This window comes from Cyrtonyx montezumae, unplaced genomic scaffold (genome assembly GCF_038088225.1).
Source record: "Cyrtonyx montezumae isolate F1298 unplaced genomic scaffold, pur_monq_1.0 scaffold_7, whole genome shotgun sequence".
In the NCBI taxonomy this organism is placed as follows: domain Eukaryota; kingdom Metazoa; phylum Chordata; class Aves; order Galliformes; family Odontophoridae; genus Cyrtonyx; species Cyrtonyx montezumae.
In genome coordinates this window covers 720103-734266 of record NW_027072078.1, presented here as the reverse complement: position 1 = coordinate 734266, position 14164 = coordinate 720103, and the positions used below count along the sequence as shown (strand labels likewise).

Sequence of the window (14164 nt, the reverse complement as noted above, 5' to 3'; positions counted from 1 at the left end):
TTGTCCCATCATTTCTTTAAGTAAGTGGAATTTGCATTCAATTTAAATAAGATAAATCCTGAAAACATGAGTATAGCTTAACAGATAAAAGCCTAACCCACTGTTACTGAGTAGGTTTTAAAATGACAGAATGCATCCTGTTGTGATGGCTGGCCTGCGAAGTGAAACAGCAAAGTAATACAAAACATTTAGTAACAGCACAGTAACTCTGCAGGTAGATCTTTACCACTAGCAATACTAATGTTAAAACCCATTTATTCTGCCTGCCTTGGGAATAAAATAATTCTACCTATAAACCCTTCGTTGCTATCTGGTGCTGAGAAAACATCTTCTCTTCCACTTCCCAAGGTTCAAGTAGTGCTATACAACGCAACAACCTTGGATTTTCATACCTACATCACATTGCCCAGCAGTATCTGATGAACACCTTGAAAGCTCAATAAGAATTGTAGTCACTGCCTTCAAACCAGGGATTGATGCATTACTTTCATAAAAAGAGGGTCAAACATCCCACCAGTTCTGTGCTCTTGTTGCTCTTTTTTTTTTTTTTAATAAAAAATATTGAACATTAAAATAAGTTTTGTTACTTATACACATGAACGATACCATATATTTTACGAGGGCTGCTCTGAAAGTAGTGCCTCCTATTTTATGATGTTGGCCCACAACAGAGGCAGTTGGTGGTGGTATGGCAGGAAAGGCTGAACCTTCCCAACAAGTACTCTGTTACATTTTCTTGCTGTGTGACAGATAGCCATAGAGCAGCACTCTGACAGAATGGTGTCCGACATGGAAGCGTGGATGAAGCAAAGGGGTGGAATTTAATTCCTCTGTGAGGAAAAAATGGCACCCACTGACATTCAGTGACACTTGCTGAATATTTATGGAGACCAATGTCTGGATGTTAATACAGTGAGGCAGTGGTGGTGCGCTTCAGCAGTGGTGACAGTGACAGTGGGTTACCTTCACTGATGCATATTTTTATGTGTGTGGCATGCAGAAGAGTTCATCACTGCTGTAAATGCATAGCTAATGGTGGTGACTACAGTGAAAAGTAGTATTTTGTAGCAGAGAATTTGCCCTATCACAGGTGTCATTTGTTAAAATTTTCATGGAAATAAATTGGACTTTCAGAGCGATCTTTAAGTATATGGCACAAGACAACTCCTGTTCACTCAGTGTGGACCAGGCAAGCCAAAAGGTTGGACTCCCACAGCGTAAGCCCACTTACCAACACTTATTACCTCTGTAAGCCTTAGTGGACAGTAATTTGGTATATGACAGATGCATACAGTGTTCTAAAAAACAAGTCATCTAAATTCTACTTTTTCAAAAACTGAACAATTAAATATAAGCTCGTGTTATGTTATTTGAAGAAAATAAGATGGTTCAGAGTAAATAAAGGTTTCTAATATAATTAATAATTTTAATTATTAATTCTAATAAAATTATCTCTCTAGTCACTGCTGGAAAAACTATACAAAAATAAACCCTTAAACTGACTCAATATAGCCATTTTTATACTGCATTATTCATCTTCACTCCTTAGAATCTTCTGTAGTACAGGCCATTGAATCAGCTTTTTATTTCTACTAGTAAAGCACAGAAAAGGACAAACTATAAGACTTTATGAAACACATGAAATTAGCTTATTTAAAACAAAATCAGGACACTATCAAAAAAACAATCACATACCAGATTATCAGTTGGGGAAACAAATGACTGATCAACATGTGTTTCCAGTGCTTCCACTTGCTCCATTTCTTTCTTAAGGACTTCACCATTTCTTTCTCCCCGGCAGAAATGCTCAAGAAAGTTAGCCTCCTCCTTATCACATTGCTCCTTTGGCTTGTACAATTCCAACTGTGAAATAAACTCATCCCTTTTCAAACGTAAGGTTTCAAGCTCTTCTGTGTATATCTTGATTTGATCTTCCAATTTTGTCACGTTACCTTGCAATTCATCAATTTCTCTTTGATTAGATACTTCTTTCTGATTCATTGCTTGCACAGGTAAATCAAGTCCAGCAACTTCTAACTCAAGACTATAAACATCTTGAGCCTTACTTGCATCTCTTTTTTCCAACTCAGTTTCAAGCTCTGATGCCTGTTTTGCTAAGTACTGCAATTCACCTTCCTCAGCCTCTCTTTGATCTGCTTTTGTCTTTACCTGCTTATCTTTTCCAAGAATACTTACTTCCCTCTGTTTTACACTATCTTCAAGTTCCTGAACACAAGAAGAAGCAATCTTTGCTTCCAATTCTCTCTGATAAACACGTGTTTGGAGAAGGCTGTACTCTTCCTGAAGTGCACTGTACTGTAATCTCAGAGAGTTTAGCTCTGCAAAGTGCTGCCTTGATGACTCATCTAAGTTTTGGCATTTTTTCTCTAAAATCTCCACTTCCATTTTGAACTGTGATTTTTCCTCTTCCAGTTGCTGCTGCAGGCTTTTTCTAGCAGCTGAGGCAAACTCTAGCTCTTCCTCAAGTTCTTTCACCTTGAAGTGCAGCAATGCATTTTTTCCATCTAGATCAGTATCACCATGACAATCTATCAATCCCTTCCTCAACTCATTCTGAAGGTTTTCAACTGACTTTTCCAATCCAAATTGAAAAATATCACCTTGATTGTCACTAACTTCATGACATACTGGTTCAAATTGTGCCAACTCTTTTTGAAGCTTCTCAATTACTCCGTGGAGTTGCTCTACCTCTTCATCTTTGTCCTTACAGAGCCGTTCCTGGTCCCCACGAAGGTGCTCAATAAGACATTTGAGTTCTTCAATTTCACATTTTTGTTCTTCCACAACCTGAGCAAAAGGATAAAGTTTGAAATATTAAAGTACGTAGGCAGAATTGCTACTGTTTTTTTTTTCCTTTCTTTAAATTGCATAGCCAATAAATCATAAATTAGACAGCAGGAAGAATTGAAGATTTCAGGTGGATAGCTACTCAGAATACTCTCTACCTTCTTGAGAGAATTGCCAAACAGACTTTATTTGCAGTATATGACAACATTGTTCACTGCAGGGGAGTTGAAGTAGATTACCTTGAAGAGTCCCTTTCAACTCAAATGATTCTACAATTTCCTTCAAAATCAAGCAATACATTTCTAGTAAATATTCTTACTTTATTCTCCGGGGTATTCATTAACTCATATTTGAGTCTTCTCAGCTGTTCATTCAGGTGATCTATTTCTTGATTCTTTTCTTTAAGTAGTGCTTGTGGGAAGGACAGAGCTAAGGAATCACTAACATCCAAGTCCTGATTTTGCTTTACATGAAGATTTGTTAGATCCTAATGAGAAAAACATGAACCTCATTTAGAAAAGCCTATTTCTCTCCCAGCCCTGTGGCAGAAGAGAACTATAGGCTGTGTATTTAAATATTCTTCTCCTCACTATATTGTTAAGAAAACAAGAACAGCTAGTTTATTTGGGTTTGTATTGATGGATTAAATTGCCACACTGTTCCTTAACATTCAAGGTGAAACAAAAACTAATTGCCAGACTGACAATCAACCAGATTTATAACTTAAACCATTTGCTACAGCCTTAGATATCAGGTATGCAAACAAATCAGTGTAGATCATAACTTAATATGACCAGAGAAAAAGCTAAGCTTTAATAAAAATTAATATAGACGTATTAATATATAATATATATAATATAGACGTAAATTAATATATTGTCATAAGCAAAGCATGAATCTACAGTGTTTGTGTTGCTCTAGGCTATTCTTTGTCAAGAGAATATTGTACTCCTGTTAAAACAGAAATAACAAAATGCATGTTCATCACAATATGAGATAAAGACCACAAAACTCATAAAAGGGTGTCTATGAAGTTTTAGCTGGTGCATACTAAATCTGAAGAAGCCTACCTTCAATTCTGCATTCTCTATCTGAAGCTGGTTGATGGTGAAAGTGCTAAGATTTTTTTGCACATCTAGCTGCATTTTCAGCTGTAATATCTCTTCATCTTTACTGGTCAGTTTCTCTTTATATTGTTCTAGATGGTCTAACAAGCTTGCAATCTAGAAATAAAGAAAATGCGAAGTTGTTTTAATAATCTCTGAAATTTAAGCAGAAAAGAAACTTTCACTTTTTGCTATATTTACTGAAAGTTGTTCCAGCAGTTCCTACAGTTTAAATTTTCCCTCATCAGCTGACATTAATGAAATATCTGAGATACACAAAGAATAAGAAGCTAGTACACTTAGCTCCTCATCTGGGTATCAAAATTCCTGCAATGGTGATTTTATTTCCTTTAAAAAAATAAATAAATAAAGCTGACCATGAAAGTTGTGTTAATATATGTTATGAACAGTCCAGGCTTGACCACTGATGTAGTTTGAGATAAAATGCTTAATAAGAAATTAACTGTTAGCATTTGATGTTTAATGTTATCTCAGGCAGTAACATAAACACTATTCTATTAAGAGGCAGAAAGTAACATCGCAGCACTAATCCCAGTACACAGCTATCAAAAACAAATCTAAGCACTGCATCCTTACCCATGTAGGAGAAAAACATCTGACACATTCCTCTCTGTTTTTACCACCTCTTGCTCTACTACGTAGCAAGGTTTCAATAATGTAAGAAAAGGGACTACTGACTCTGCCTCTCTTCACAGGAGAGGTGCTCCAGCCCTCCCATCAACCTCATGGCCTCACATCTGGACCCATTCCAACAGCTCCACATCTGTCCTGTGCTGGGGACTTCAAACGTGGATGCAGTACACTCCAGGCTGGGCCTCACAATGGCTCAGTAGAGGTAAACAATCACCTCCCTTGCTTTGCTGGCCATACTTCTTTTGAAGCAGCCCAGGACCAAGTTAGCCTTTAGGACTGCAAATGCACACTCCTTGTTCATGTTAAGATTTTCACCCACCAGGACCCCTAAGCCCTTCCACAGCAGTGCTGCTCTCTATGAGCTCTTCCCCAGGTCTGTACACATGCATGCATGGCATTCCTTCCTACTGTCAAATCAACTGAATCACTCAGATTGGTCTTGTCTGCAAACTTGCTGAGAGTGAATATTATCTGGTATTACCTGAACATACAGCATAAGTACATGTCAGTAAGTGTGTGGCTCTATATGCATCTTCATGTGTGTATTCAAGAACTTAACTCAAGGCTCGAGTCACAAGTTTGCACAAAATGATTCTAAAACTACATAAGTGATCCAAAGACTACAGGACAATACTGAAACTGATCAGATTACCTCTCCCTCTTTCCTCTCAAGTGCTTCCCGTTCTGTCTGTAACTGCTCCTTCAGCCCTTGTTCAGAACTGCCTTCCACAAGTACTCCCTGCCTCACTTCATCCAGTTTAGATTGCAGGGCAGAGATCTGTATCAAATTGTTGTACTGCTGCTGTTGCAATGCTTCTTTATCCTGCAAAGTAACTTTCATGTTAGTGTTGATTGTAGTCAATACAAAGACCTATTTAAACAGAATAATCCAGCAAGAATGTCTTCATACCTGAAAAGCCCCAACACAAGAACAAAAATACTTAATTCCAATGCTCTGTAAAGGCATACAGTTGTAAAAGTATTTAATGTTTTTGGCACACTTGTTAATCTAAGTTTCACCTCTGAAAATTTAGCACACAGTCATAATACTATACTTCCTGAATTATACACTGTTCTATATGTTTAATAATCTAAACATATTCTTGTAGCCATATCCAATTTGATTATGTTACCATATAATTACCAAGCTAAACGTAAGAGCTGAAAATTTAATTAAATTTAAGAGGTGAAGGGTAGACCAATCACCACCTACAGATATCATTAGGATATGAAGCACCAGCACATTTCTGTCAGATGTGTGGTCTCTCAAGCTATCATGTTTTTTGTTTTTTTCTTTATTTTTAAAGCTTCTCCATTTCCCTCTGCGGCTCTCCCACAGTCCTTCTCTGTATCTGGGCCAGTTCAAGAAAGAATGTTTCACTTGGGTAGTCATCCAAACAGCAGACATGCATATTTGTTCTTAAAACAACAGTGTTCAACACTTATTCTGCCCACTGTTCAATAAACACACCTCTAATAGAATGGTTATTTTAGATTCTTTAACTGAAATAACTGACTGACTTTTCTCTGATTAGAGAACTGATTAGAGATTCTGACTACATGGATAACATCTTCTGGTCTTCAAATGAAAGAAGCATCAACAAAGGAGTAAAAAGAAAAAGACAAATTTTATTTGTATTGCACTACCAAAACAGCATGTTGAAACTGTATTTAAAACAGCCACCCAAACCGTCACTCAGTCACTGAAGATATCCAGCCTCCAGCCAGCAGCCCTTAAGTAGAAAGCCATTCTTTACAGGCATCAATGGAGACACCTCCCCCACTCACAGAACACACAGGAAGAAAGGGGAAACTACAGGAAGACAGCCAGCTGATGCAATGCTGTATCATCCTCACTTAATATCTCTCGCAGGATAAAAACACTTTTGAGTAGGAAAGCACCTACCAGAGAAATATTTGTTTGCCTAGAAGGGAAACATAACATTTTTTCTTGTCATCGTGGAGGCCTTATGGTGTTCAGCAGCCTGTCCAGAATCCTGCTGACATACGTGACAGAACAGACTACAGCAAAATCTGAGTAACACCAGTGCCTATCTTTTAGCTTTCACACCAACCACGAGCAAGATATCATCCACACCATTCTGAAGCCTCTGATCGCTGACAAAGAGCCCATGATGACAACATGAAAATCAAGACTGATTACTGCAGAACCAGGTCACTTCCCCTCAGATGTTCCTGTGTTTAGTACACAGCAGAGCTATGTGTGTGTCATACTATTCCCAGAGCTCTTCACACAGGAGTGAAGTTTCTCTTAACATTCTCCCATTACTACATTCTAAGTTCACGACAGTGAACCAGCAAAAGCAAGCAGCAACCCAGGCAAAATTCAGAGCTTTATGTGCTCCACCATCATTATAAGAGAAGCTTCTGGATGCTAGTACACATAAAGGGTCTAACAAGGTACCTTCTTTACATGATGCCAAAACACATAGGCTGGTAGGCTCCTTAAGGGAGCAAAAGGAAGTGCCTACAACCTATTACTGCCCAATCTCCCAAAGCACAACCCTAACAAAAACCATCGTGTTACATATTGGTGACTCAAACAACAGAAAGGAACTGGACAAGGAAAGAACAAGAACTACTTAACTCTATGCATGTGATGATAGGATAGGCAGATGTGAAAGCATGGATTTAGTCACCATTCCTCATAAAAAAAACCCTGTACCATATTCAAAATCAGTCTTTCCAGGCCTATTTCTCAGTAATGCTAGTCTCTATTATCTACAACACATCAAGTTTCGTATGTTGGCACTGTGGAATCAATAAAAATCCATAGTTGCCATTCATATTGAGTGCATTTTCACTGAAAAATCTTATGACATACAATTGCTCTTAGAGCTTATTTGACACTTATGTGCTGGACAAAATTGCTTAATGATGAGTTATCCTAATGAATACATTTGGTAAATACAGTGGTGTCATTCTGTTTAAAATCAAAGAAATAATTTCTCAAAAAAGTTTAAATTTGGCTATTTAGGATTTTTAGAGAATAACTAATTTACTGGGTTATCAGTGAAAAAGAGTGGCTTTAATTCACACAGATAAAGAAAGCCTATTCAACAACGTGCCAGGGGTTCAGGTACAGGTACAACTTACCAACAACAGTATTGTTGTCTCCATTCACTTCAAGGCAAACTAGACAGAAAGCTAACAGCCAAAGCTTTTGGATATTTGTATAAAATCACAGAGTAGCTGAGGTTGGGAAAGGTCTCTAGAGCTTTGGGAAAGGTCTCTAGAGTAGATTCTGCTCTGAATCCTGGCTCAAAGCAGAACAAACTTGGCTCTGGTCAGGTCCTTGGCCAGCCAAATTCTAAATATCTGAAAGTCAGAAAAACCACTGACACTCTGACTTCCTTTTTCAACACAGACTACCCTCAATATGAGGGTTTTCCTCTGTTATTTAGTTGGAATTTCCCCTGTATTTTTTCCTCCTTTCGTGGTGCACCTCCAAGTCTGACTCTACGTCCTATAACCTCATATAACATGGTTATAAGCATCAATATGACCTTCACAATGCTAAACAAATCCTGTTCAGCTTCTCCTCATAAATCATTTGCTCCAGCCCTTTAACCACCTTATCTTGATGGTCCTCTGTTGTACTAGCTCCACTATGTTTAAGTCTTTCTGATATACAAAAATCTAAACCAATTCTGCAGATACTATCTATTTGGCAGCAGTGAGATTGCAATAGTAATACTTAATGAACCAAGACTGGCTAGTCTATATCATATGGATCTGAAGTTATAATAAAAATACTTTGTCCGCTATTTTTAAAATAAATCATGAAAGAAATTGTTTAGAGAATAACCAATGAAAAACTGAATTTAGTTTAGATCATGCTACTCTTAAATATTCAAACTTGACAAACACATAAACAATACTTATACAAGGAAAATTGTTGGAAGGAATAGAATATTTATTGTAACGAGGCAGAAAAGGTCACTCAGATGCTTAGCAGAAGACAAAGGAGTTTTGACAAATGGAATGTAATTCCACTACATTAAATCTGTGGTAGTAATATATCACACAACAATTCTGGAAGTGATGCAAACTGATCTGGCTCCAGAGGCATAGAGCAAGAACAGCAACTGATTAAGCATATATGATTTTAATGTGGTTAGTTACTGAATACCCATCATATCTTATATTCAGTAATACTATCTCTCAGGACATTCCAGAGAAACAAAAGAGCTTTGATCCATGCAAACATGACAATTGTCAATACAGTAATGAGTCTTGAAGTCTATAGAACTAGAGTTTGTTAAAAACTGTGGCTGTAGTACCTGCCATTAACACAATAATCTCTCACTCCTTGATGCAAGGGATAGTCTCCAAGAACACTAACAAAGTTATTGACAGCTTCCATGAAAGCAACGTCTGAATAATGCCTATCCCAGTTAAGTGTTTAAAAATTACCTGGTTTAGTTCAGTTTCTACTTTCTTCATTTTTTGTAGTTGTTGCTCCAAACGGTTTGCATTTTTTGAGATTTCAGTACTGCTGTGCTCCAGTTCTTGTATTCGTGCCATCAATTTTTCAATCTCTTTATCACGAGCTGCAAGTTCTTGATGTTTTTGTTCATTTTCTAGTAGTAGCTTATTGTAATCATCCATCTTCTCTGTTATTTCTGCTTGTAAAGATTCTACCTACACAAAAAACACATTATACTGATATTCAGCCAACATAAGAAGTTTCCAGGTCAAACCAAGAGTAATTTCAGGGCTAAGCAGGCAGAATTTTGCTACAGACTAAACCAGTGCTAAGATCATAGATAATCAGAGATGGAGAAAGGATGAAAAAGCAGCTTCCTGTCATTTTGCTTTCCAAATGGAGTGGCTCTCAAATACAAATTTGATTACTCTCGTTTAGCATTTGTAGTATTCTAGCAAGTGCTGCATAGAAGTATACTCTGAAGGCCCAGTGGTCACCAAAAAGGACCTTACTTGCTTTATTTATGTAGGTATTAAGATTAAAAAAACCTCATAATTACATGGATTATTACTGATAGTACTGAATGTACTTCTGTAAACTCAGAACTAATTTTCATTACTTCAGTGAATTCCAGTTCAAAGGAAAATACCAAGAACTGAAAGATAAATATGTAGCTTAATCAATGCCTGCCATTCAGAGAAATTCACCATTGTCAACAGAGAACAAGCACTCTTTTACTAAAAGGTGCTTAAATATATCAAGGATGACAACTCTGCCTTTTTGCTCACTGAGATCCAATCATGCACAAAGCCACAGGAAAACTCATTCATCCCAGTAACTAATGTGAAGACAGGACTAGAAGCATTGGTGGGTAACAGAGGCAGGAAAGAACTGAGTGTGACAGACTATATCAAAAGTGATTAAGTCATCAAGGACACAGAAAGCATGCTCTAAAGTGAAAGCAATGGAAAACCTTTTAAAAGAGGATTTTTTGGTCAACACCATTATAATATAAAAGCTTTGTTCATGAAGTGATTGAATGTATAGAAATTTCATTACTGTATTATAAAATAAAAGTTCTTCATAGCAATATAGAACTTCATATCTTTGAAGTCCAGATAGTACTAAAGCAGAAGAACACTCCAGTAGAATAGAGGAATAGAGATAATATAATCAAATTAATAAGCACAGAGCATCACTGACTAGTTAAGAATAACAAAAGTGATTTATTTTACATTTTCAATTGCTTACAGGCATAGATACCTTTAATTAAATATGTGTGTATATAGAAGAATATGGATTGATGTAGATATCTGTATCTCTATCTTAATCCCTCCTGTGCTATCAGTAAATTAACAAGTGTCAAATGTAAAACAGGCCTTAGAGAAAAGTGTTTAGGTATAAGGAAGTCTTTTAAAAGTCTAAAACACTCTACTGCAGTAAAATTTTACCAGAAGTCATCAGAATCCCAGACTCCACAACACTTTACATACTAAATTTATATTTTCAAATATTACATTGCTAGAAATCTAGTGCTGCAGCTCTGTAGGTTAGAAAATACTTTCACAGGCTTTACCTCCCTGCAGCCCAGACAGCCTTTACCTGTCAGCACTTCATTCACAAAATAATTCCACTCACATATTCACTGAGCAGAGAATAGCAAAGAGAATAGCTATGAATCTGTTCTTATTGCTACATGCAGAAATTAAATGAACTGCTTCAGAGCAAGGTAAGTAATTACTGCTATTACAGCTTTGTTAAACAGCTGCGTAGGAACTAAATGCTGATGAACATACTGTACACATATCTCACCCTACACACAAATTTCACTTATTTAGTCACTTCCCTTGCGTGCCTTTCACCATTTAAGCTTCAATCCCTTTTTGAAAGAAACTGTAAATAGTTACGTCAACTAATGTTACATTTCCAGGAACTTCCCCTTTACTAAGCCACTTAACAGTCTGACAGACTTTGAATCACAGAATTGCTTGGGTTGAAAGAGATCTCAAAGAGCAATTAGTTCCAAACCCCTGCCATAGACTGGTTGCACAAGACCAGGCTGCCCGGGGCCCATCCAACCTGCCCTCTAGGGATGGGGCACCCACAGCTCCCTGGACAGCAGGGAGGCCAGGCCCTCATCACCCTCTGAGTAAACTTCCTCCTTATGTCTGACATAAATCCCCTTCTTTCAGTTTAAAACCATTCTCACTTGTCTTATCACTATTAGAGGGTCACCCCCTCTTCTGCTTATAAGCTCCTTTTAAGTACTGCGGGGCCCCAGTGAGGTCTCGCTGGAGCCTTCTCTTCTCCAGGCTGAACAAGCTCAGCTTCCTCGGCCTGTCTTTGTAAGTGATCTCTGATCATTTCTGTGGCTTTTCTCTGGAACTGCCCTAATAGGCCCACTTCTTTCTTGTGCAGGGGGTTATAGAGCTAGATACAGTACTCCATCCATAAAAATGAAGTACTTCATTTAAAGAAGTTCTTGAAGACAAGAAATTAAATTGAAAGCAGTTTCCCACCCTGAAAAGATCATGTCACTCTAAAACACGTATCATTATCTCTGAGTCAAACTGAAGCAGACTTGACATATGAAGAAGAGAAAAAAGCAAAAGTGTACCTAATTAAGCAGAAGAGTTCGAAAGGAAAAAGGAAAAAAGGAAAAAGGAAGGTTAAAGAGATGTTTATGCTGTTTTCCATACCTGTAGAATTAAGTCACAGTTCTGTATAACGTTCATCAATGCAAAAAAAAAAAAGTTATGTTTGTAACCAAGTATCAAATAAATGATATGAACAAAATAACTGATTTATAAACTTAAATAAGACAAGTCAGAGAGAGAAAGAATATATTTTATGACAACCAGGGGTGGATAAATTTAACAAGTTTGGAACACAAAAGTGCTTTCTCAGTTGTCCTTTGTACAGTAGTATCTATATTCTCCACAGTTAATTTAAATCAGATGCATATGCTGTGAAACTTCACTGTAGTGCATGTGTTCAAATAAAACACTTCTTTCTAACTCATGCGAGTACACTCTCATTGACCACATGTAGCTAGGTTGAGGGGTGGAATCTGCTTTCTGGGTGACAACAGAAAAGAAAGAAGTCTCTTAAGAGGCAATCCCCAAAGAGCATATAGTGCTTGGCATTTAACTGTAGCAAAACTCCTTTGTCCACTAAACATTATTTTACTTACCCCATACTCCCTGGGCTCTCCTGAAGTCTGTAATTTAGCTGAAAATTTTAACTGTTCTTCCAGCTTCTTAATTTCTTGCTGAAAATCATCACGTTCATGTTCTCTTTCTATAGCTTGCTCCTATCAACCCAGAGATAATTAAAACCTTTTTAGAAACTTATAATTTCATTAAATAATTGAGTAGAAGAAAAATCTGCTTTTTTGATTCATTGTTTGTGTTTTGTTTTGAGGTATTTTTATGCTCCGAAGAAGCTATGCTCACTTACAAGTAACTAAAAACTTCTTGTAGTCCCAAAAGCTTAGCTAGAATTACAGGGAATAACGAAGAAAAAAGAATCTAACTCCAATGTACATACAAGTTACCATCAGCAATTAATAAAAAGAAAAAAAATATCTAGTATTATTGAAAAACAATTTTCCTCCTTTTCTTAAGTCTAATCTTTTTCAATGGTCTTATGTTTAAATGAAAACTAAATACACAGTATTTTAGGGACCACTGCTATTAAAACTAGGAGTAGTGTTTATCACTTAAAAACCATGAGAATACAGTATCCAGCTTGCGTACATCCATGAACTGCCGCTGGCTTTTAAGCTGTTTTTCAAGGACTTCAATTTGCCTCTTTAACTCAGCAGTCTCCAGCAATTGCTTATTCAGGTCTTGATTACTAAGCAGCTGTTCCTCCAGTTCCATTTCCAGAACTTTCATTTGGGATCGTAAGTTGGAACGGTCCTTTTCCGCCTGGCACTCAAGTTCTAATTTCTCCTTTGCTAAAAGTTCTACTTCCTTGAGTAGACCTGAATAAGAACACAAAAATAACAACATTATCAGCATAAGGTACAAAAACCAACCTGAGTTTAAAGACTATATTCAAGCACTTTAGAGAGCAATAAAACCAAACCGGCCATCTCAGGAAATGAGGGTTTCTCTTTGTTTAAAGACTCAAGACAAAACGTCAGACATCTGACTGCCACTGTATCTTTAGAAACCATCTCTGTTAAAATTGCTTTACTTAACCAGGAGTCAATCAAACTCCCTCTCTTGGTCTATGTCCCCTCAGCCCCAGTTCAACAGAAGAGTCATGTCAGTGAGGAGTCTCCACCACAGCAATTCCTCTCATAACCCTTTTGGACGAAGCAAGAATGGAAGTCAGTAAGCTGTTAAAGATTCCTGCCATCAAGAGATATACCTGAGCAAAGTATCTAGGGCTGAAACAGATGGTTGAGAGAGTCCCAAGGACAGGCTGAATTCAATTAAGCAACTATGCAAGTAACATATGCCATAGCTGCACAACAGAGCTGTCTGAGAATAACTTATCAGGTGCTGTGCTTTGCTAGGAAGGAGACAAGGAACAGAGTACCATCCCCCTGTATCCATTAACATCTACTATTCATCAGAAAGTAAAGCACAGATACCGTGTACAGATGTATACAAACACACAGCTAGCACTGGCCCTTGAGTGAAGAGCTGACTCTTTGGAAAACGAGTACAGGAATATTTTCTTCCTAAGTAACATGGTAATTAATGAGTTGATGGCTTCCTTATAACTCCAAAAGCAGAGCTATTGCTTTCTGAGCAACAAAACACTGATTAGATAAATAAACAGTCACAGCCACATCCTCAAACAGAAATACAAGTTAGCAGAAAAAAATAACAGCTTTCACTTGGAAGCAAAAAACATCAAATAGAAAGCATTAACCAATTTTGGTAATCTCAGTAAGAGTAATCTGTTTGAACAATTTTTTAATTTTTTTTTTTAACCACATGTTCCTCTGGTATTTCAAGCAACATACTTGGACCTCAGATCAGAGATTTGTATTTCCATGGGAAAAACATGTTGCTTTATTAACACTAGTTCAAATCATGCATTTTCACTTCGGCAATGCCCCAGCACACTTCTCCACCCACCTTCCAACATCATCAGCAAGTAGAAAAGCCAAACTTCAACTGCTTTT

General features: G+C 37.2%; 1 protein-coding gene across 1 annotated transcript in view; it reads right to left on the bottom strand.

Annotated features, from left to right (window-relative positions):
• PCNT (pericentrin) overlaps positions 1-14164 on the bottom strand; it is a 94057-nt gene that overhangs the window by 26953 nt on the left and 52940 nt on the right. Inside the window, exons 28-35 of the mRNA XM_065750921.1 lie at positions 12777-13006; positions 12212-12331; positions 11718-11738; positions 9006-9233; positions 5221-5391; positions 3879-4031; positions 3128-3295; positions 1696-2808 (exon numbers count right to left, since the gene is read on the bottom strand). Coding sequence (XP_065606993.1) covers positions 1696-2808; positions 3128-3295; positions 3879-4031; positions 5221-5391; positions 9006-9233; positions 11718-11738; positions 12212-12331; positions 12777-13006 — 2204 coding nt within the window. The remainder of the gene's footprint in view (positions 1-1695; positions 2809-3127; positions 3296-3878; positions 4032-5220; positions 5392-9005; positions 9234-11717; positions 11739-12211; positions 12332-12776; positions 13007-14164) is intronic.